Source organism: Mustela erminea, chromosome 11 (genome assembly GCF_009829155.1).
Source record: "Mustela erminea isolate mMusErm1 chromosome 11, mMusErm1.Pri, whole genome shotgun sequence".
Lineage (NCBI taxonomy): Eukaryota > Metazoa > Chordata > Mammalia > Carnivora > Mustelidae > Mustela > Mustela erminea.
Genome location: NC_045624.1, coordinates 27,048,941 through 27,074,274, shown reverse-complemented (window position 1 = coordinate 27,074,274; position 25,334 = coordinate 27,048,941). Strand labels below are relative to the sequence as shown.

Here is a 25,334-nt window from a genome sequence, read left to right as displayed (position 1 = left end):
TTTGTGTTATAGAGTAAATCAGTTAATACATGTAAAGTGCTCTGAACAATTTCTTCATCATAGGGTGATTAAAATTAAATAAAATAATACAGAAAGTACTTAGAAAATTGCAGGTCATTGTACTTAATGTTAATTATTATGACACTGCTATTATCAGATTATTTCCAATCAGATCATTTTAAAGCTCTACTACTAGCTTATAGAAACTAGTAATTCCTGTACCCCTGGGTACAGGAATAAATATATGCTTATAAAATATATGCTTATAAAAAATAAAAAATTTTAAAAAATAAATAAAGAAAGAAAGAAACTAGTAATTAGAGGACTAATATTTCCTGTTTTTAGCAAGTTGGTCAATTAAAATAAGGAGAACAGAAGAATCTTAAGCTTGCAAAAATGTGAAAGACACCCTTACACCACCTCTACAGACTGCAAATCTAGGATCAGAATTATAACTGAAAAAGCACCTCAGTTACAGTAAATATTTTTTAAAGATTTTATTTATTTATTTGAGAGAAAGAGAGAGTAAGCGAGTGTGCTCATTTGAGCTGGGGAAGCAGCAGAGGGACAGGGATACGCTGACTTCGCACTGTGCGGCAAAGCCCAACACGGATTTTGATCCCAGAACCCTGAAATCATGACCTGAGCCAGAATCAAGAGCCTGACACTCAAACAACTGAGCCACCTACACACCCTCAGTTTAAGGATGGCATCTAAAACGGGTTGGGGGGGGCGCCTGGGTGGCTCAGCTGTTTAAGCAACTGCCTTCGGCTCAGGTCATGATCCTGGAGTCCTGGGATCGAGTCCCACATCTGTCTGCTTCTCCTGCTGACCTCTCTACTCTCATGCTCTCTCTCTCTCTCTCAAATAAATAAATAATATTAAAAAAATAAAAATAAAAAAATAAAATGGGTTTAGGTCAGTGACACACCAAATAAATAACCAAGTACTACATCTCAACAGAATTTTCACTAACTTTTACACACATGGTAAACCTATCTTAAGCAGGGACTGCCTGTCCCCATCCTGAATATTTCTGATACTAGAAACGCACTGCCTCTCCACAGTATTTTATATGCATTTGCACTCATTCATTAGCTCAACTAAATTGAAAGGGTGTCTTTCTTAGAATCATATTATCGCTACATTATCAAAATTATTTTAAATACTTTTTCAGGAAGGTAGAAATTGCTAATCTGTAGTATTTATATTATTTTTAGAAGAATAGCAACAGTTCTTGGCATTTCCGTTAGTCATAAACATCAGTATGACATGGTGAAAACCCCAATTAATGCATCCCCTTTTCTAATATTCACAAACCACAGATATTTGCTTCCATTCCAACCTCCATTAACAGAAGAGAGTGTCAAGTCTTATCCGTCATCACTAAATTGACTTGGAACCTTATTCATAATGTCAATGTACAATGATCTGATTATTGTAGCTTTATCAAAATCTTAAAAGTCAGGTATGCTGGACGAACATTTTTCTTTTTTCAAGATTGCTTTGGCTATTCTAGGTCCTCTGAATTTCCATCTAAATTTTTTTTAAAAAGTGTTTCAACTCTTTCCTTCTGGGATTTTGGTTGGGACTGTGTTAAATCTTTTGATAAATTTGGGGAGAATGCGTTTTGTAACAATACTGAGTTTTCCAACCTATGAACATATCTCAGTATTCATTTATTTCTAGATATTTTTTATATGCTATTGTAAATGTTCTTGTTTAAAATTTTTATTTTCTGGGGCACCTGGGTGGCTCAGTGGGTTAAGCCGCTGCCCTCGGCTCAGGTCATGATCCCAGGGTCCTGGGATCGAGCCCCGCATCGGGCTCTCTGCTCAGCCAGGAGCCTGCTTCCTTCTCTCTCTCTCTGCCTGCCTCTCTGCCTGCTTGTGATCTCTCTCTGTCAAACAGATAAATAAAATCTTTAAAAAAAAAATTTTTTTTATTTTCTAATTGTTAACATATACAAGTATGTAGTACATTGACCTTGCATCCTGAAACCAGTTAAACCTACTAAATTCAATTATTAGCTCCAGTAGCCTTTTTTTTTTAATAGATTCTGTATTATTTTTTAGATTCAGTAATATTTTTATACATACAACCATGTCTTCTATAAATAACGGAAGTTTTATTTTTTTTTGCTCCCTAACTTTATGCCTTTTATTATTCCTGCCTTATTTACCTAGCTTAGATTTCTAATACAATCTTGAATATTAGTGGTAAGAAAAGACATTCTATCCTTGTTTTTGATATTGGTGCGGGAAAGTATGATATTGTCACAGATGTCCTTTTTCAAATTTAGGAGGTTGCTGTTTATGCTTAGTTTTATGAGAACTTTTATCATGAATAGTATTCAATTTTGTCAGCTGTTTCTTCTGTATCTATTGAGATAATCTATAGGATTCTTTTCTCTGTTTTGTTAATGAGGTACATTACATTGATGACCCCACTTGGTCATGATGATTCTTTTTTATGATTTATAATTATTAAATGAGTAACTATTTGAAAAAAAATAAAACTCTAAAGAAAAAAATAGCATTCTACCCATTCTGCACTCCATATACAATAATTAATTGGAGATGAAAAAATTAGAAATGAAACCTACACATAAAAAGTCAGAACCACAAAACTTCTAGAAGAAGCATTTAACTATCATTGTAACCTTGGCATGGGCAAAGACTTCTTAGAACACAAAAAGCATTTTCCGGAAAAGAAAAAAAAAGGTAAATTACCTCATCAAAACTAAAAAGCCCAACCCATCAATACACATTACTTAGAAAATAACGTGGCAAACCACAGAAAATATTTGAGGTACATAAATGGCCTTGTGGGGACGCCTGGGTGGCTCAGTTGGTTGGACGACTGCCTTCGGCTCAGGTCATGATCCCGGAGTCCCGGGATCGAGTCCCACATCAGGCTCCCAGCTCCATGGGGAGTCTGCTTCACTCTCTGACCTTCTCCTCGCTCATGCTCTCTCTCACTGTCTCTCTCTCAAATAAATAAATAAAATCTTTTTAAAAAAAAAAAATAAAAAAATAAATGGCCTTGTGTCCAGAATATATAAAGCACTCCTAAGTCATTAATAAACAGATAACTCACTAAACATATGAGTAAGAGTTGAAAAGCTACATTAAAAAACAAAGATACATAAATGAACAATAAATACATGAAAGTTACTCAACATCATTAACTGTCAGGGAAATGCAAATAAAAAACACGCTGAGACGCTATTTCACACCAACTAGGATGGCCAAAATCAAAAAGACTGACCATACCAAGTGTTGACAAAGACGGGGAATAATTAGAAGTTCCATATACTGTTGGTCAAAGTGTAAAATGGCACTAGCCACTTAGAGAACTATCTGAAAGACTGTTATAAAAATATACATCTTCCTACAACAATGTGATTCTTCTCCTAGATATTTACCACAAAGAAATAAAAACATGCGTGACATAAAAAATTTGTACAAGAACATTCACAGAAACCTTGTAACTGTCCCAAATGGGAAATAACTTAAATATCCATCTATAGGAGAATGCATAAGTAAACTATGATATATTCCTCAATGGAACACCACCGACCAATAAAAACAAATACCTACGCAATAACACAAATGAATCTCAAAAACATGCTGTGTGAAAGAAGTCAAACAGACAAAACCTAAGCCATTGTGACAGAAATCAAAAAGTGATTTGCTAGGGATAGTGGTGAAGGGGTGGTAGGAATTAGAAAGTAACTGGTTGGACAGAGACACAGAAACTTTATAAGGTATTAAGAGATACTCTTACTTTTTTTAAAGATTTTATTTATTTATTTGACAGAGATCAGAAGTAGGCAGAGAGGCAGGCAGAGAGAGAAGGGGAAGCAGGCTCCCCGCTGAGCAGAGACGTTGCAGGGATGCGGGGCTCCTTTCCAGGACCCTGAGATAATGACCTGAGCTGAAGGCAGAGGCTTTAACCCACTGAGCCACGCAGGTGCCCCTTAAAGAGATATTCTTAATCTTTGTTTTTTTAGGGGGGTGCTTGTTACACAAGTGTATCACATGTCAAAATTCATCAATTTTAGTATTTAGGTATATAAATCTGTTTTATTGTTATGTAAATTATACCTCAATTGTTTTAAAAGTGAAAAATACCTTACCCTGATGAGTTTTAAAAACAAACTGTCAAATTACTTCTATGTGTGACACAAAGTTGTTTGCAAGGTGACTAGACAAAAAAAGGGGAAAGTTGTAACAATAAATATTAACACAACTTTCTTACTTGCTTTATTCAAGAAAAACCCATAAAATCCTACTTTATAAGGGAGATACATAAAACTTTGTTATACTTATTTTCTCATTCATTCACTTTTTAAATTTTTATTTGATCTTTCCCCAAGATTTTAATTAAATTCAAATTGATTAATATATAGTGTAGTATTAGTTTCAGGAATAGAATCTAGTGATCCATTATATAACACCAGTGCTCCTGACAAGTGCCCACCTTAATGCCCATTCACCCATTTACCCCATCTCCCCAACCTCCTACCCTTGACCCTCAGTTTGTTCTCTATAGTTGAGAGTCTCTTATGGTTTGGTCCCTCTCTACTTTCACCTTATTTTAATTTTTCCTTTCCTTCCCCTATGTTCATCTGCTTTATTTCTGAAATTCAACATGAGTGAAATCATATGATATTTGTCTTTCTCTTACTTCGCTTAGCATAATATACTCTAGTTTCATCCATGTCATTACAAATGGCATGATTTCATTCTTTTTTGATAGCTGAGTAACATTCCATTGTATATCTATATACCATTTCTTCTTTATCCATTTATCAGCTTAAAGATATTTGGACTCTTTCCATACTTTACTGTCGATTCATTCACTATCACTTTAAAATTGAAAAATCTCTAATACTTAAGAAAAATCATTTCCAGGACTCAGGAAAATCACATTTAAGAAATCAGAACATTTTTATGGAATTAAATTTAAAAAACGATTGCTATTTATATTTGTTTAATGTTACTTAGTATTAATGGCCCCATAGGTAGGCTTACATAGCAATTGGGCACTTTCAAGAACTACAAAGAATACACTAGATTATCATAATAAAAGGGACAAGGACAGCATAATTTGGCAATATAAAGTCAAATTTTAAATACACTTATCCCTTTAAGCAACTCTATTTCTTTGAAATTATCACAGTAAAACAACAGATCAAGACAGATGGAATATATGTATACACACAAATATTAGGGAGAATACTAGCAGAAATAAAAAGAAAAAAGAAAAGAGAAAATTAACTATCTATTCTAGGAAGTTGGTCAATCTTCTTTGACGTGTCCCTTCCACTGAAAACAGTATACTTACTAACATGAAACAATGTTAATAAAAAATTAGTATCTATATTTGTCTTGGGGTGTTTGCTGAGAGTAAGTACACCTTTTTATTTATTATCCAGTAATTCATGAAAAACAAAACCTAGAAGGATATATACAAAAATATTAACAAGAGCTTTTTCTGGGTGATGGGGTTTATAGATAATTTTCCATTTTTATGATTACTACCCAGTGAACTGCTTAAGTATGCACTCCCCAGTAGACAGAGTAAGTGAATCACATAAGCAATTTCAACTTTTCAAGTAGCCAGTATGTAAATAAAGAGTAGATAAAATAAATTTTAGTAAATTTAACTGAAAATATTTCTTAAACTGTCATTTCAGCATGTAATCAATATTAAAATCTTTTTTTTTTTTTTAAAGTTTATTTATTTAAGGGATGCCTCGGTGGCTCAGTGGATTAAGTGTCTGCCTTCAGCCCAGGTCATGATCTCAGAGTCTTGGGATCAAGCCCCACATCAAGCTCTATGCTCAGCAGGGAGTCTGCTTTTCTCTCTACCTCTGCCTGCCACTCCCCCTGCTTGTGCTCTCTGTCCAGTGAATAAATAAAATCTTAAAAAAAAAAAAGTTTATTTATTTAAGCAACTCTATACCCAACATGGGGCTCAAACTCACAACCCCGAAATCAAAAATCACATACTCTTCTGACTGAGCTAGCCAGGCATCTCAATATTAAAATCTTAGTGAAATATTTTGCATTCCTTTTTGTACTAAGTCTTAGAAATCCAGCGTGTATACCATAGTTACTGTACATATCAATTTGAACTAATAATACTTCAAGTGCTCAACAGTCACATGTGGTTAGTGGCTACCAGGTACATTATCAGACAGTGAAGGTCTTAATCTCTATAATAAACACTATATTTTTAATGGAAAGGAGAAGTCATTTTTTAAATAATCAGTCACTTGACTGCTATCAGAGACCTTTTCCCAAAGTCTCACACCTGAATATTACATAATTTTTTGAGTTATTCATACTGTTTCCTAGTATTCTGTGGGAAAATTCTGTTTTTAGAAATGAACAGGTTGGTCTGAGCTCATGGAAGAAAGGTACAATACAAAAATTAAAAATGTAGCACTAGCAGTCTTTCAGTAAAGAAGTAGGTGTATGCATAAAACCAGTTCCCTGATTTCTACATGTCCTAAATAGTAAATTCCTGATAGTTAAATTCAGTACATATTAACTGCTTAGCTATATACTATGAACATTATTTCAAGGTCTTTTAATGTGACATTAAAATTATGCACAGTATGTTTAATCGAATAAAGAATTAAAATAACTTCTGCTTCAGAAACTTCTCTGAGTTCTCCTAAAAAATAAGAAAAAGATCATAATCATTAGATGCATCAAAACAGGCTTGAAAAATTAAGGATTCATTCAGTATTTAAGTAAACCTAAGAATTCCTATCAGAGGAATTTCTCCTCCTATCAGAAGTAAGAACTGCATCAAATGTCTCAAAAGCCATACAAACAGGAGAGTGGCGTAAGATATTTAAAGGGCTAAAAGAAAAACCCACCAATCTACAATTCTGTATTCAGCAAAATTAGCCTCAAAAGTGGTTAAGTACTTTTTAAGACAAACAAATTCAATTTGTTCCCACTAGACAAGAAGCCTACCTACAATAAGTACTAAAAATTCCTTAGAGGGAAGTAAATGAAATGTCAGAAACATGAATATACTTTGTAAGAAGAAAGGGTTAGAAAAAGAATAAATGAAGGTTAAATAAAATCTTTTATTTTTCTTATTTTTAACTGCTCTAACACATAACAGCACCAATGTATTTAGTGATTATGGTTTATAGATCGGCAAAATGACTGAAAGCAATGTTATAAGGGATGACATGGAAGAATTGGGAGTATTCTGTCATAAGGTACTTACACTAGCCATGAGGCAATACTGTTATTTGATATTAGACTTAGACTGACTATAAATGTATACTGCAGGATGTAGGGGAGCCACTAAAAAATTTTTTTTAAGAAATACAATTGATATGTTGAGAGGAATTAAAATGGAATCATATAAAATGCTCAATTAAAACCAAACAAAGCTTGGGGCACCTGGGTAGCTCAGTCAGTTAAGCCCCCAACTCCTGGTTTCAGCTCAGGGCACAATCTGGCACTCCTAACATCAAGCCCCACACTGGGCTCTGAGCTGAGTGCAGAGTCCGCTTCAGATGCTCTCTCCCTATATCCCTGCCCCCCCTCACATGTGCACATGCTCCCTCTCTCTTTAAAATAAATAAATAAATATCTCTAAAAAAGACAAAGCAGAAAAAGAGCAGAAGAAGAAAAAATGAAACAATGAACAAGGGCAACAAATAGAAAAAAACAATATAGTAGACCTTAATCCAATTATATCAGTAATCACTTTAAATATAAGTGGTCTAAATATACTAATTAAAAGGGAGTGACTGTCAGAGTGGATTAAAAAGGAGAGCCAAGTGTATGTTGTTTACCCAAAAAATAAATAAATAAAAATAAAAAATTTAATTATAAAGACAGATAATTAAAAGCAAAGAGAAAAATATTCTATCCAACACTACATGAAAGAAAGCTGGAGTAGCTATATTAATTTTGGGCAAAGCATACTTTAGAGTGGGACACTTGGGTGGCTCAGTCAGTTAAGCATCTGCCTCCCACTCAGGTCATGAGGATAGAGTCCTACATCGGGCTCCTTGCTCAGCAGGAAGCCTGCTTCTTCCTCTCCCTCTGCCTGGTGCTCCCCTGCTTGTACTCTCTTTCTCTGACAAATTGGAAGAAAAAAAAAAAAAAAAAGCACGCTTTAGAGCAAGGAAGATTGTCAGGAATAAAGAGGGACATTACATAATGATAAGGAGACCAATTCTCAGGAAGATATAACAATATTTAATAGTCTGCATTTAACAACAGAGCATTAAAATACATGAGGCAAAAGCTGACAGAACTGCAAGAAAAAACAGATGAATCCACTATTTAAGCTGGAGACTCCAGCAGTATTCAAGCAATAACTGACAGATCTAATTGGCAGAAAATCAGTGAGGACTCAACACTATTATTCGTTGGTAAGCTGGATCTAGTTCACATTTATAGAATACTTCATTCAACAGCAAAATATACATCTCTCTCAGGTCCACATGGAATAATCACCAAGTGAGAGACAATTCTGGGCCATAAAACACAACTTAAATTTAAAAGAAGAGAGGAGTACCTGGGTGGCTCAGTCAGTTAAGCATCTGCCTTTGGCTCAGGCCATGATCCCCAGGTTCTGGGGCTGAGCCCCATGTATGGCTCCCTGCTAAGCAGGGAGTCTGCTTCTCCCTCCCTGCTCCCCCCCACTCCAATCAGGATCTCTCTCTTTCAATAGTAAATAAAATCTTTTTAAAAATAAAAATTAAGGGCGCCTGGGTGGCTCAGTGGGTTAAGCCGCTGCCTTCGGCTCAGGTCGTGATCTCAGGGTCCTGGGATCGAGTCCCGCATCGGGCTCTCTGCTCAGCAGGGAGCCTGCTTCCCTCTCTCTCTCTCTCTCTCTGCCTGCCTCTCCATCTACTTGTGATTTCTCTCTGTCAAATAAATAAATAAAATCTTAAAAAAAAAAATTAAAAAAAATAAAAAATAATAAAAATTAAAAAATAAAATAACAAATCATGCAAAGCAGACAACAATGTGGAAATCAATAAAAGAAATTTTCAAAATATTTGGAGTTAAACATATTGCTATATAACACAGGATTTAAAAGGGTTTTGAGAAATTAATTTTTAAAAATTATTTACTTATTTGAAAGTGAGAGAGTGGGGAGAGAGAGCGAGCGTGCACACAAATGGTGGAAAGGGGCAGAGGGAGAGGGAGAAGCAGACTCCCCACTGAGCAAGGAGCCCTACACAGGGCTCAATCCCAACCCTAGGACCACGACCTGAGCCAAAGGCAGATGCTTAAACAACTGAGGCATCCAGGTGCTCCAAGTCTTGAGAAATTTAAAAAATAATGTGGAGTTAAATGAAAATGAAAATGAAAATATAACTTAGCAAAATTTGTGGCATGAAGCAAAAACAGCACTTAGAATTTATAGCACTGAATGCACATAAAAGTGAAAAAAAAAAAAAAAGGGCAACAGTCACATTAAACCATTAAGGAGAGTGTTTTATGAAGCCTAACTGTACTGGAGGCTTAGAGGGGTAAAAGAGTATTTTAACTTTTGATGCTGTATAGTGCACTGTGTATGTGTATGTTTTAAACAATGAGTATAAGTGGACATTACTTTTACACTCTAAAACAACTTTAAATGGCTAATACATATGATAAGAAAATCATAAAACTACAGAATGAAATAAGAACTAAATAGTAAATAAAAGACTTGTTTTCCAATGGGAAGCCATAATATGTCAATTCTTCCTAACTTAATCTACAAATTCAATGCTATTCCAAATCAAAGCAAATATTTTCTGGGGGACAGAGATGGTAGCTAAGTCTTAAAAAAATACAAAGCATAGGCACATAAAAATAGCCAGAAGATACTGAAAAGGAGAGTAATGAGGGGCTTAATGATAATCAAACTCTACCATCATTATAAAGTTACATTCATTAAAATTTCTCTAACAGGCAAAGAAATAAATAAATAGAAGAGAATGCAAAAATACATGTAAGTACATCTGGAAATTTAGTAAATAATAAAGGTTGCATTTCAAATAGATGAAAGAAAAAACTGTTCAATAAATGGTATTGGGACAACTAGCCATTTGTAAAAATATAAAGCTGGATTTCTTCTATACTCATTTTCCAAAGCTATTTCCAGAAAGATCGAAGATAAAATGTTCAAAATATAACCACAAAGGTAAGAAAATTGAGAAAATATTTTTGCAATTCTAAGCTAGGGCAGTATTAAATGAAAGCTTGGAATAATAGAAAAGATTATTATATCTAACTGTACAAAACTTCAAATCCCATGCAATGAACAGAAACACCAAGTATACTTCTGCTAAAGATAAATGACAAATTGCAAAACAAAACAAAACAAAACAAAACAAACAAACCCACCTGTAATATACAGTAACTATCCCTAAAGAGTTCTTCAAATAACTACGGGGGAAAAAAAGCCCAATAGAAAAACTGGTCTAAAGACAAGAATAATTCACAGAAGTATCAATAACCAGACATGAAAAAATATTTAACTTCACTAAAAACTACAAATCAAATACGATTTTTTTTTTTTTTTTGGCCAGTGTAACTGTCAAGATGGAAATGATTTTCAAATACGAATATTGGTAAGAATATATGGAGTTCAGAAACAACTGCTTTGGAAGACAATCCAGCGGTATGTATTAAAATATATATAATTATTTTATTTATTTTACTTTACTTATTTATTTGAAAAAGAGAGAATGAGAGTGAGAGAGAGAGAGAGAGAACAAGAAGGGGAGGGTCAGAGGGTCAATCGGAGGCTTCTCAGAGGCTGAGCAGGGAGCATGGATGGGGACTCAATCCTGGGACTCCAGAACCATGACCTTGAGCCAAAGGCAGTAGCTTAACCAACTGAGCCACCCCGGCGCTCAGTACACTTTCTAAAGATTTTATTTATTCATCTGACAAGGAGAGAGCACAAGCAAGGGGAGCAGCAGGCAGAGAAAGAGGGAGCCTGATGTGGGACTGATTCCAGGGCCCTGGCTGGGCTCATAACCTGAGCCGAAGGCAGACGCTTAACTGAGCCACCTAGGTGTCCCTATAGCACATTTTCTAAAGGCAAAAACTTGGAAAGTAAAAAATACCTAACGTCCAGGACTGAATTATGTCTCCTTAAAAGATATATTGAAGTTCTAATACCTGTATCTACAAATGGACCTTACTTTCAAAGTGCTGCTTTGCAAAGTGTAACAACGTTAAAATGAGGTCATTAGGGCTGACATTAATCCAATGACTGGTATCCTTATAAGAGAAAACACAGACAGGTAGAGAACACCATGTGATTACATAGGTAGAGATTAGAGTCATGAATCTCTAAGCCAAGGAACATCAAGGATTGCCAGCAATGCCAGAAGCTAAGAGAGAGGCATGAGACAAATTCTCTCAGTGCCTCCAGAAGGAACCAACTCCGCAAACACCCTGATTTCTGACTGCTAGCCTCCAAAGTAAGCAAGAATACATTTGCCTTTTAGGCTACCTCGTTTGTGATACTTCATTATGGTAGCCCCAGAAAGTTAATACACTTATCAACAGTTACAGTAAGTTACAAGAAACTCACAAAACAGAGGATGTATTAAAAAAAAAAAAAAACTATGCAATAGATATAAATGAAGATGGAAATATATGAAAGATATATTAATATAAGTGAAAAAATTAAGTTTCAGAACAGCATGTATAATACCATTTTTCAGATAAATTAAAGAGAACATCTTTCCCTCCAACTACTCACTGAAATCCACCCTTCTCAAATACTGGCCAAGTCAAATATGGGTTATACTAGTTCCCTCTGTGATCCTGACCTGCACTGACACCTTCATAGACTGAATTCACTCCCAAGGCCTCAATAATCAACACTGCAAAGGAATCCAAAAGCTCTACTCCTACAGTCTCTACTATCTAACCATTACTATCAGGAGTTTCTGTTGTCATCTGGAATTCATACAGCCAACTAAACATTGCCATTTTTTTCTTCAAAATATTTTTATTACACAGCCATGGCACGGCAACTAGATTTCATCTTTGCAAAACCTGGACTGATCGGTAGTGGCCACCTGTAGGGATATGCTAAGTATTCAGAGACCATATGTGGACATAGTAGGAAAAAATGCTATGAGTGGTAGGTGGTGTCTGCCATGTGCACAAAGACCATGGATTTACTATACCTCATAACCCTTCTTTTGTTCCAGATGCTGCTACAATTCAGGTTCCTTAGCCAGGCCAGGTCAGCTGAGATAATGAATATGAGAATGTTTACTAAACTTTAAACCATTACTGAATTATTTCCACTACGAATGTAATTTCTAGCTTTCCCCATCTCTAGATCCTTCCAGCTTGATACTTTTTGAATCAAAGATCTTTTTGACCTCGTACTACTTAAGAACTAAAGCTCAACATCTGAAGGTCAAGGTCCTTCAAAATCTGGCCTCAACTTACCCTTCAAACTTATCATTTATTGTGTTCTCAAGCAAACACCATTCTAGCCAAGCCAGTCTATTTAATATTTCCTAATACTCTTGCAAATGTTATAGTCTGAACTTACGTATTTCCCTCAACTTGAACTGAGTTGCTTCCTTGTTCCTGACAATTTGAGGACATTTTAAGTCCTCATGTTCAAGCCCCACAATGATGTACCAAAACCCATGGTAATCTAACTTTCCTCTTTATTATTTAAATCTTTAGTATGGGCTGGCTTGGAAAACGTATCTTTTTGTGCATGATTTTTGTCTTCCCCAGCTAAGGAATAAGGACTGAATCTTCCTTACTCCTTTCATGTATTCTAAGATACTGAGAGGATGTTATGTTCTCAGTAAGTCCTCGGTACTTGATCATGATGACATTTCATTAATAAAAAGAGAGGAAATCATCTGGGTTTCTAACTAGCTTTATGAATTACATACAAACCAATCAACTCCTTCACTATAATGAAAATTTCTTAGGTATTTAAGGATCCTCTAATATTTTACGGCAACAGAAGTATTCATCACAGTGGAGGAACAATATCTCTTAAAATTTTTTATTCTGGAACCAAAGACATGACAAATAAACAATTTCACCTCTATCTTAATAATTAAATGAAAATACTAGATTTAGCTTCTCCAAATCTAATATAAAATTTAACTTGAAAATGAAACTTGAAAAACATTTCATTGTCCAAAGACTACTGTATGTTTGTTTAGCTTATGATAATTCTGATCGCATATCATTTTTAATAGCATTTTATATTCCTAGGTATCTCTCATATTTCCCTTTTGTTTGAGTTTATTTGGTGTTCAAAGAGCACCCCTTTCACAAAGACAGATTTCTATAGTAATGTTCAGATCAAGTTAAAAATAAGTTTAAAAAATCACTATGGCAGAGGAACCAAGGGGCCAAGGAAACTGAGAAACCAAGGAAACTAACAGAAACCCACAGTAATTGAACTATTAAGTCACTTCAAATCTTTCATTTGATTCCATTTTCTAAAGGTGGCTTTTCTAGATTTCCCTCTTCAATAGTATTCTAAATGCAATTATTTGGTCTCTTTAAAAAAGGGTCATAATTCCTCCACAAAACATTAACTCCAAAGTGAAACTAATATTGTCTAATTAATTTCACTCTCCTATATTGATATTATAGTCATTAATCCTCCACTATTAAGAATGCTGATAGAGATACGATAGATGTAACAAATAAAAACAGGATATATTTCTCTTACATGTATTTATGAAGAGTTAAATACACAAAATGTCTTCTAATTACTAATACATAACCACTTAAAAGTACTAGACTGTTCACTCATACACCACTGAGAGTCACAGTTACAGTTAACAATATATATTACAGTGGACAAGAATGTATAAACTTGCTTTGCTTCCAAAACCTTTAGTGAAAGTGACCTCTATCCTGGGTTCTATAAACTCCCAGACAGATCAACTTTCAATTAATAACCTCTATCCGCTCTTTTATACCTCAACTTTGAATTAGTTTCTTTAAAAATGACCAAGCCAAGCGTGCCTGGGTGGCTCAGTGGTTAACTGTCCACCTTCAGCTCACGTCATGATCCCAGGGTCCTGGGACAGAGCCCTACATTGGGCTCCCTGCTCTCAGCAGGAAGCCTGTGTCTCCCTCTTCGGTTCCCCCTACTTGTGTTCCCTCTCTCGCTGTCTCTCTGTCAAAACATAAATAAAAATATTTTAAAATAGTATTAAAATAAATAAATAATAGAAATAAAATAAAATAAAATGACCAAGTCAGTTCACTGTAACTGCTGAATCTCACACTTAAACAAAAACCTTTTTAAACTCTTCTTTACCTTCTTTCACATGCTTCCCCAAACAACCAGAACACTTTAGAAGTGGCAGGTACTCCAAGTGCTATACATACATTATAGCATTATTCTCTGAAATCCTTGAGTAAGCCCATTTTATAAATCTAGACATTAAGGCTCATATTGGCTAAGAAATTTGACAATAAGCTAAGAATTACAAGAAATAGGATTTATAACCCAAATCTGCTAGATTCTTCTAAATCTCCTCCTATACTTATAGTTTATCCCATATGACACACACTTTTATAATCACCTTTTCCCTCCATACTAGACAAGGTTGCCTTCTCTGCCTCGTATATTCCAAATCCCGTAAGTATTAGCCTTCTTTCTCTTCCAAAACTCAAGGTGAAATACATTCTCAGCCCTAACTTCCCACCAGTGCTGCCTTAATTCAGGCCTTCATCAAAACAATGACCCTACTAGGCACCTCTTCCTATAAACCTATTGTAGAATTTAAAACAGAAACAAAGTAACTATTGGGACAGCTACTATTACCACCTGTATTCAGCATCTGACTTAAACCATTCTGGGTTTTGTTTTTTTTTTTTTTTTTTAAGATTTTATTTATTTATTTGACAGAGAGATCACAAGTAAGCAGAGAGGCAGACAGAGAGAGAGAGAGGAGGAAGCGGGCTCCCTGCCAAGCAGAGAGCCTGATGTGGGACTCAATCCCAGGACCCTGAGATCATGACCTGAGCCAAAGGCAGAGGCTTAACTCACTGAGCCACCCAGACGCCCAACCATTTGTTCTAAAAGAGGAAGATTTAAGTACAAATACAACTTGCATCAGAAACTGAAGACTTTAACAACCTGACTGAGCAATGAGAAATACTAAATGAGCTCCTAAGGAATAAAAGAGTTAGCAAGTATAATTAATTAATAAGTGGTCAGTGATCTGTACACTAGATGTCATAAAAATTATAGAAAACTACATAGGCATAAGGTCTAATCTCCCAAAATTACATACAGGGTGAGAAAACAAACCAAAAAACTAACAAAAGATTATAAGCAAGTTAAAACAAGTACTGAGGAATCAAAAGAAATGAAAATTAAAGATGGTTAATAAAAATGGCTCCTTAAACACCACTAAATCTTGTAATAAACCAGGTCAGCATGGTAGAAATAAGCAGCAGTCAACATTACTAACCTCAACCCAAAGATGGTTGTAGAGAGCTAGTGTAAGATTTTACTTTTCCCAATCCTGAATTTCTTTTTCAGGACTACATATACTAAACCTCACTTGGCAAGATGGCATATACTCTACAGAAAGTAAGTTAAATCACAGTACAACAGAACTAACTACAAAATAAGACCTGACAGCCTTTTTTTTTTTTTTTACAGATTTTATTTATTTAATAATAATATCTTGCACAGAGAGCACAAATGGGGAGGAGAGGGAGCAGGAGGTCCCCTGTTGAGCAGGAAGCCTGAGGTAGAGTCCATCCCAGGACCTGAGCAGAAGGCAGAGGCTTAACCCACTGAGCCAGCCAGGTACCCCAAGAGCTGATAATCTTGATGGGTTTTTTGATAATCTTGTTTTTAAACTCTTAATTGTTCTAAGAAAATACCCCAGCTAATGAACTGCATCAGAACTACTTAAGTAAAAATACTTAACATATACTGACTTATTACACATAACTTTAAGTGAAACCTCATCTTTCACAAAATCTGTTCTTTAAAACTGTGGCAAAATAGATTTAAGATTCACCTCTTCCATCAAACCAATCACCAACATGGAGTCTAATACAAGGCATATTTCCACTTAGTTACGTATGCATGTCTCTGCATACTTTTTCTGCTGGTGGTTATACCTGACTTTAACCTAATTCTCTTCCCTCACCCACTAAATCTAAGTGGAATGAAATCCTACTAAAAGACTTTTTAATTGTCCTGGAATTCCTACCAGCAGTGCCTTAATTTAGGCCCTCAAATCTCATGTACACTACTGTTAAATACTTACCTGATCTCCTTTGTCTCCACTCTTACAACCGTCAATCGACCTTCTATAGCACCTTCAACTTTCCCCCCAACTTTCTAACAGTCATACCTGATCTTGTGTACTAACCAGTACAAAACTTCATCAACTGTATCTCTCTCTTACATCTATGAAATACACAATGATACCTTATTAGAGATAGTCTGTACTAAAACAAACAAGACAAAACAAAACAAAAAAATCTTTTTTTTTAATTTAAACTTAACTCACAAAATACACACCCAAGAGTAAAGGGAAACAAGCATTTCAAATGTGTTCCAGGATTATCCTATCAGAAAACAGTAAATTTCATATATGTTAAAGTCTCCTGTTAAGCCTGCTAAAAATAGAAATGCCCAAGTTCCACCTCAGACTCACTGAATATTATCTAGGAATGCCAGCTAGCAATATTTGTAATCTCTACAATGTTTCTAATGCATACCTAAATTTGAGAACCAAACAGAAATCCTCCTTGCTCCGTAACAAACTACTAGTAGGCCTCCAACTTTCCAAGATGTCTCATTTCTCTCATCAACCTGGGAGCATATACTAATCTTAAATAGTCAGGTATCACCCAACCTAAAAAATATAATTCATCCTCTTTTAAACTCCTAAACTTAAAAAAAAAAAAAACCCACCATCCTTATATTTACATATGGTCCTCCTAATCCATAAAATCATCCCATCAGACAGTATCCCTATTTTAGAAATGAGAAAATCAATTCTATCGCAAGAAGTAAAAAAAAAAAAAAAAAAAAGAAAAAGAAAAGAAAAAAACAAGAACAAAACTTGTCCTAAGTGACCAAATGAGTTTGAACTCTGATGTGCTGACTACAAGCCAAGACATTCTGCACTGTGACATGCAGCATCTTACACATCATTCTGACTTACTCATCAGTTTACTTACTTGTTTCCCTTTTGAGACAGTGAAGCTTCTTGAGGGCAGGCATCTACCCTGATTTTGACCTCAACATTTAGTTACTCAATATATATTTGTTGAGTCAAAGAAGGAATGCAGCTCCTCCAGAACTGGGACTATATAACTACTTATGTTTCATTCCTTGAACGCTTAGATATGGCTCTGAATACACTTCTTCCTTAAGAAATCTGGTCTGACTTGTAAACGTTATTGCTGATTTTTTTTTAAATGAGATAAACCTATTTCACTATTATTTTAAGCTAAAAAAAACCTGCAAGTCAGCAAAGAGGAAAAAAAAGATCGTTCAAAAAATTAAAATAGTCTTACTTTACTCAAGTAACTGGAGACTTCAAATATTAAAAGTTAATCTTCACAATAATTTCATACCACTAGAGTGTGGTTTTAAATGACAAATTCAAAAGGTAAAGGTGATGAATAATAGATGACATAAAGATATTGAGCAATGAATACTGATGGCTCATTCTGCAATCCACTTATGCTAACCAGAAAGCAAAACTATCTCAATGACAGTATTCTTCCACATCTTTTTTTTGAAACCAGTAAACATTACAGGTAAGCACAGAGCAATTAGTCAGTGCACTCGTGTTTAAATGTAACGTCCTTCCTGCCTAAAGTTAATGTGTCTGGTATGTAAAACATAATACAACTACTTCCTTTCTGACACAGATTACATAGCAAATAAAAATAAACCAGTGAAATTTTAATTTTTTTTCATTTGCAGATAATGTAACATTTAAAGAGCTGGAGATTTTCCTAACCTGAAAATATACAAAAGTTAGTGCTGCTTTTAAGAATCTCACACTCCAATTGTATCAAGTTCTGATGGAAAAAAAAGAAGTGATTATTCCTTCTGCACGACTTTTTGAAATAAATCAATAACAAATTAAGAGAAATACCCTTCTAAAACAACATGATGTAGTGGAAAGTACAACAAACTACGCATCAGGAGTCCAGGTTTTCTAGTTCTGGTTACATTACTAAACTGCTGTGTGACTTAGGGTTCACTGGCTCAGTTTTCTCATTTGTTTAAAAGCAGTGGGGGTGGGGGGGACTTGATTATCCTTAAAGTCGTTTCTCAAAATATTGATTTTAAACCAGTCTTCTTATTTCATTCTTCTAATCAGCAAAATATGAAACACATCTGAATTAAATGTAATGATTCAATCTCCAAGAGGATACAAAAGGTTGACTCCTATAAAGTTAACAATTAACCCATACGGTAACTTTCCAGAAACTGTCTAATCTTAACTTCTTAAACAAGCAGACGTAGCCTAGCTTAACACTACTAAGAAAAGTTGTAAAATGGTACTGCTCTGTGGACATTTCAGTAGGGGTTTCCTGAGTCGCCGCGGCACAGACAGTGCAGGTGCTAACACGCCAAGGAGGGGAGAAAGGGACCCAAACAGCCTTTGAACAAACTCAACCACAGTTCAACCCAGCCACCGCAGTAAGATGCAGCCTGACAAGGCCTACACCACAGAGCAGAACCTCCCCACCCCCAGAAGTGCCAGCAGCCAATGTAATGAATGCTTCCGTCAACAACACACATTCCCCTTCCCACAGCAGAACTGCTTGCTCCCAACCGGCCATCTGGGGTTGGAACAGGCCGCACAGCACCAACCTAAGAATCACTCTCAGGCCCCCAAAGGCCCAGAACTACTAGAGATTGCGGTTCCCCTGCGCATGGTTGTGGGGAGAGCAGCACCTCCTCCCACCAATGGGGGAAAAAAAAAAAAAAAAAAGTCAGTGGGGAGGAGAGCAGAAACCAGGCCTGGGCGAGATTGCTGGAGAAATAAACGCTGGTTCTCTGCAAATGGGGATCAGTAGCATTTCCTGCCCTCATTCTGAACCGATGCACTCGACTTCATTCCCTCCTGGGATCCTAAAGGGGGATCAAATACCCCGATCTGGTCCTCTTCATTCATATCTGGGCTTCATTCCTTGACCTACCCACTCCTGAACCTCAGCCATTGTGAAAGAAGGTACCCCCAAATCAAGCAGTTAGGAGGTGAAGCGAGGGCCAGTACAGAGGCCCGGTTTTTAAGATCGAGCAGCTCGTGCAAGAATAAAATCCCCTTGTGGCCTGAGAGCAAAGTTTGAACCAGCAGCAAGGGCGCAGACCCGGGCCCGGCCAGGCAGGGTTCCAGGACAGGCCTGCGGAGGTGACACTTTCCGTGCTCCCGGGCAGCTTCGGGAGGCGGCGTCCGGCGGCCCCGGCCCGCAGAGCCCGTACCCAGGGAGCCGGCTGGCTGGAGGCCTGGCCGGCAGCCGGACCCTCCCCGCGCCGCTCCCGCCTTCTTCCCCACTCCCACTTCCCGGGCCCGTGAGGTAACGTCGGGGAGGGGATGGAGACGCGGGTCTCGGCCACTGACCACACATTTCTTGCCGAGGAAGGTGAAGAGAGACTCATTCTCCTGCGGGGTGAGCAGCAAGGACCCCACATTGGTGACCCTCCGCGGTGGCGGCGGCTGCTGCTGGCCGGAGCTCATGGTTTCGCTGGCGGGGTTGCGAGTCCAGGGCCGTCTCCGGCGAGTAGGCGAGCGCTCTTTCCCCTCTCGGTGACAGGGGTAGGAGGAGGGGAATCAGAGGCGCAGCATCTCGCAGCTCCTCGGGCGCGGGGAGGAGGAGGCCACGGGAAGGAGGAGCCAACGACGGGCCGCGCAGGGAAAGGGAAGCTCCCGGCTCCCGCCCGGCTAGGCTCCGGCCGGATGGCCGTTGTCTTCGTTCTCTGGCGACTGCGCTAAACTCCCAACTCCTCCTCCAAACCTTCTCCGGCGGCAGCAGCGGCGGCGGTGGCGGCCGCACAATCCAACATGGCAGCGGGGGCGGACGAGACCACAGGACGCAGGACGCGGGGGAGCGCGCCGGAAACGCGCGGCTGCAGGCCGGGCCCCTGAGGAGCACCTCCCCCCCCACCCCACGCCGCGGCCGGCCTCGCCGCGCCGGCCCGAGGCCCCGCCCCCTTCCGGCGGGGCGCGGGCTGCGAGGTGGGACGCGGAGCTGTGATCACGCGTCCAGGTCCCGGCCTCTGGCCTCGCTTCTGTGGGGCTCGGGCCCGGCGGCAGCCGCCTGCAGGGAAGAGGGGCCGCCCGCCCCCGGGCCGCGGACGCACACCTTGGCGAAGCGTCGGTAAAGACCCAGGTCCCCCCGCCCCAGAATAGCTCTTATTTGGGGGGCGCGGCAGCCGGACGTTCACATCGCGGGTCAAAAAGATCTGGAATCTGGAGACGGAAGACTGGAAAGAGGGGACGCGCTCCCTGTGCTCCTCGCCGGTTTCGGTCAGAGCCGCAGGTGCCTGGGGTTTCTCAAACTTTGTCCAAACTTCAGCAGTGGGAGTGGAGGAACAAACAGGCCTCTCCCAGTATTGTGAAAGACAGATCTTGCTGATGGAGGTTAACAAAAATCAAACGCGCTTAAAAAAAATTTTTTTTTCTACCGTTTGCGGAGTGTTGCGTGGGATAAATGTATTTGGAACATTTAAATTCAATTTCTCTTCTCTGACGTGCCCTGAACACATTTTTCCCTGTCTTGTGAATTGGAAAATATGCTCCCCCCCTTCCCCATCTTTTTCTTTCTCTCAAACCCCAAACACTCTTGTCTTTTTATCCAAAAGAAATGCGCCCATACGGGGATGTCACACAGGAAAATAGGTAGTTTGATTTAATCCTTAGAAGAAAATCTCAAGAATTTTTGTTAAATTTGTATGCCTCAGAATATTGATAGTTACTTAGGATAACGTTCTTTGTTCAGCAAATGAAATACTAAACAAATATTGCTAAACGAGATTTCGCACTTACCGAAACGTAAAGAATACCCCTGCAGCAATAAGTATCTGACTTATCCACTTTTTTTTTTTTTTTTTACGATTTTATTTATTCATTTGAGAAAGAGATACCGGGGAGAGAAAGAAAATGATCAGGAGGAAAGAGAGAGAAGCTGGCTCCCCACTGTGCCAGCAGCGGGATGCCGGGCTCAATCCCAAGACCCCAGGATCATGACCTGAGCTGAGGGCATTGAATCATCTGAGCCGCCCAGGCGCCCCTGACATCTCCACTTTAAACATCATTTATTGTATAATCTTTACCATTGTGTTTGGTAATTATTCAATTTCAATAAACAAAGGAGTTGCCATATATTAAACCTGACCCCCATGTTACACCAGATAAAATTTGGTAACACTATTTGATGTTAACATCCCTTTAGCTTCCAATGCAAGTCTCCTATGTACTAAAACTGATAAGCCATGATAAATGAACTTTGGAAATATTGTAAAAATTCAAAATTAAAGCGGCCCTTAAGAAACTAGCTAAGATATCTAGAAAGGAAAATGAGATCATGTAGTCCTGGGAGTCCTCTTATAAAATATGGACATCTCAAAATTAAGCTTGATTAGTAGTGTTAGGGGGAAAAGTGATTCAAGAAAAGCAAGCTGACTTTTTATAAAATAATTAGATTTAGAAGGCAGAAATGTAAACCTGCAGTTGCCTCTGAATTACAAAGCTAACAGACATTACATCAGTTTGTCTCTTAAAAGTGCGGTGCCTTTAAATTAAAACCACAATGACAGCAGAAAGCAGTACAAATTTTTGAGAAATAATAGAAATCAGAGACCTAATAGTGTCAAACCTGTGAACCAGGGTAGTAACAAATACACACTTTAGTTAGGCCTACGTGGAGTTCTTGTTCTGCCATGTATTTATACAACCTTATGGACCTTGGACAAGTTGCCTGAGTCTTGATCTGTAAAATGAAAATAATTTTTATTTAATAGAGGTGTAGTATAGAGATAATTAAACCTACTTCAAACTTGTAAAATTTACCACGAAAATAGATGTAAAATATCTGACACATAGTGGTTACTCAAATATTATTTGTTCATCATTGACCATCCTTGCCTATGGTCTTCTTATCTTCTCTTTGCCTGTGGTCAGCTTCCCTTCCCTTAGCTAAGGATCAAAAGTTGAGTTCAAATGTGTATTTTTACCTTTGTGCTATCTAAATGTGATACTTCAAAAACTGTTTTTCGCATTTAGAACTCTGTACTTCTCCAAATATATAGTGGTGAATTATTTCTTTGTGAGCAGAATTTTGACTAAGGCTATATAGTATGTCATGTGGAGTATGTATGTCCCACTATGCCAAAATTACAAATCTTTTAAAAACTATAAATCTAGAGACAGACTCATTTGCTTCTAATATTATCTTTATAATATTAAATAATATTTTATAATATTGTATTTTCTAATGTTAATTTTACTCATTAATAAAAACTGAAAGGCAGCAATTTTTATGCAGAAGGTTAGCTTTTAAAAGCTTATAGACCACCCAATTATTCTGAAGATCAGAGAGAGAGCCATGGAAGAGGGCTATGGGAAAAAGCAGGCAGCATGGAAAGCTAGTTAAGGGACATCAGCTATGAGTTAACTACTAGGCTCCAATCATTTCACAACCTCCTGTTAACCTGGACTATGTACTATTTTAATTGCTTTTTTTTTTTCCTTTCAGGAAATATTAAATGTCATCTATTTCTAGGTGCAATTTTCTGACTGTTTGCCCCTTTCTTTGTTTAGAAATGATGATGGCCCAAATCATTTCTTTAACTTTGACTCAAAATTTGAAATATGGTTATTTTGTCCACAAAATTGCAAACTAAGTTTTTTGTTTTCTACCCCTTCATTCTTATTTTTGCTTTTCTTTGGCCTTTGCCCAACTCCCTATTCTTAAAATGTGGAAAATGTTACTGTGAACATTACATTGGAAATATGACTTCCTTACTCTTAGGAGCATGTGAACAAGCAATATTTGGGGTTTTCCCTTCTTAGCATGCATACAAGGATTTTATTTTTCCATGTTCATCCCGAGACCAAGCAGTAGCAGCTTGGTTTGTTTCAAAGCTCTAGCAAGTCTCTTCTTTTATTCTTGATAGCATATCCTCTATTTGGCAGAACACAAGACATCTTTCTCTCTGTTTTCTTTGGCAAGTTATTTTCTTATCTCAAATTCTTTTTACCCAGTTTGAGAGATTGGATTTGGTCCAGGAAATAAGAAGTATTCTCTTTCCCTTTCACTAAGTATCTTGAAATTTATAAGCTAGGTTAAGAAGACTGTAAGGATTTTATCTTCATGTGGGTATAAAATGCATATGCTGTATTAAAATGTCTGAAAATAATTAAGAATAAGGCAATTCTTAAATTTAATTTCTTCCATTTGACTTTCCATGACTCAGAATGTATTCTAACTACTTCTATTTTCTTCTTTCTTTGCTATGATCCTTTAAGGTAAAGTCCTTATTTTAACAGAAGACATTAGGGTAGCTTATTTATGGAAACGAGGGCATAATTTCAGATGGATTCCTTGCCATTATTATATTTTGCAAATTTCTCCTTTGTTAATCCACTTTTCTTCTCACAGATATCATTGTTTGTATACTATTACAAGTCCTTTGAAACACCCTGTTCTCATTGCTAATGTTAATAATTTAAAATGTAGTGACACCCATCATTGTAGAGGAATGTGGAGGTAGCACACGGGATCAATTGCATTCAGCAGCCATTGTAGCCATAATTACCAGTATTGAGTAGCTGCTTTACTTGGCAGAACTGAGTTATAGAGACAGAACAACAGTGAATCAGGATACTGCAGGGGTGATGAATGTGACTTCTACCAACCAACCTCCCAAGTGCCTTGGGTTTAAAATGTTCACATTGTAAAATGTCTCTATTCATGTTTATGTAAATGTTGCACACAGCAGTGTGCAAGAGAATTTGTCCTAGTACTTTCTCTCATTAAATGCTGAATGTTTTATTTTTCATCAACTAAAATCTTAAAAAGCTAGCAAACTATTTTCCCTTCCCTCTTCCTTTTATTTTTATTTTTTTAGAGAGGAGAGAGGGGGAGGGGCAGAGGGAGAGAGAGAATCTTAAGCAGGCTCCACATCCAGCACATATCACAATAGGGGGCTCAATCTCACAACCCTGAGATCATGACCTGAGCCAAAATCAAGAATCAGAGGCCAACCAACTGAGCTACCCAGGTGCCCTTTCCTCTTCCTTTTAAATTCCTTTTGAGTATAAGCCTCTTTGTGGGTTACTTTTTAAAGAAATAGATAGCTTATTTACAATTCGTTCTAATTTCTTACTGATGTTAGTAGAAAACTGAATTCTTACTCATGCTAGTGAATTATAGTGGTAGTCACCACCACTATAGGGCATAATCTCCAGATGCCTAATATATACCTGATGTAAGAAAGATGACATTAGGGATTGAAGCTGACAGCCAGGAAAGAATTCTTGAGACATCTTTGGTGCAAAAAGGTGATTTTATTAAAGCATGGGGACAGGACCCTTGGGCAGAAAGAGCTGCACTGGGGTCATGAGGGGTCGCCCATTATATACTTTCAAGTTGAGAGGGGGTTAGGGATAGCATAAGTCTCAAAGGAATTTGGAAGCAAAGTTTTCAGGATCTTGAGGGGGTTAGCTAGCTATTGTTGGCAAAAGGTCATTTATTGCTATCTAATAAAACCTTAGTCATGAGATCCTTCAGATGCATACCGGTGGGCCATATGCTTGGGAGATGATTGCCAACACATATCTTGGTGGGTTTATAGATAAAGGAGGTTTCCAAAGGAATCTTGATACATTAAAATAAACTTATAGGATTTCAGCTGGGGGTGGGGTGGAGGTGGGTGGTCAGGCTAGGATTGCCTTTTGCCCTTAGCAAAGTATTATTAACATTGAGGGGGCAGTTGAGTCCCTAGAGGAATGTCAGTCTGCCTGTTTCAAGGACGTGTCAATGGGCTGTAGGTAGTAAGGAAATTTAACAATTTTTGTTCTGTCTTTGTTTCCCACCTCAGTACCTTTTTGAAGAAATTATTTAAACAGCTAAGTGTGTAATAGTTCCCAGGGTGCTGCTTACTGGTTTTCTCTGTTGTTGCTCTTTAATGTTAATGAATATTCAGTGGCTCTTAGTTTAATTATTTCAGATGAGAGGGGGGGAAAACATCGCTTCCTTTTTTATAATGTGCTCCATGTCAGTCTACCTTGATTGAAATGGTGGGCATCTTGGATGCTTGGGATCATT

The 25,334-nt window shown here is 37.5% G+C and overlaps 1 protein-coding gene across 2 annotated transcripts in view; it reads right to left on the bottom strand.

Moving 5' to 3' along the window:
- WASL (WASP like actin nucleation promoting factor) overlaps positions 1–20,087 on the bottom strand; it is a 76,297-nt gene extending 56,210 nt beyond the window's left edge. For both annotated transcript variants that reach the window (XM_032304230.1, XM_032304231.1), the window contains exon 1: positions 19,628–20,087. In XM_032304230.1, the coding sequence (XP_032160121.1) occupies positions 19,628–19,744 (117 nt within the window). In that variant the 5' untranslated portion in view covers positions 19,745–20,087. The remainder of the gene's footprint in view (positions 1–19,627) is intronic.
- Between the last annotated feature and the right edge of the window lie 5,247 nt (positions 20,088–25,334).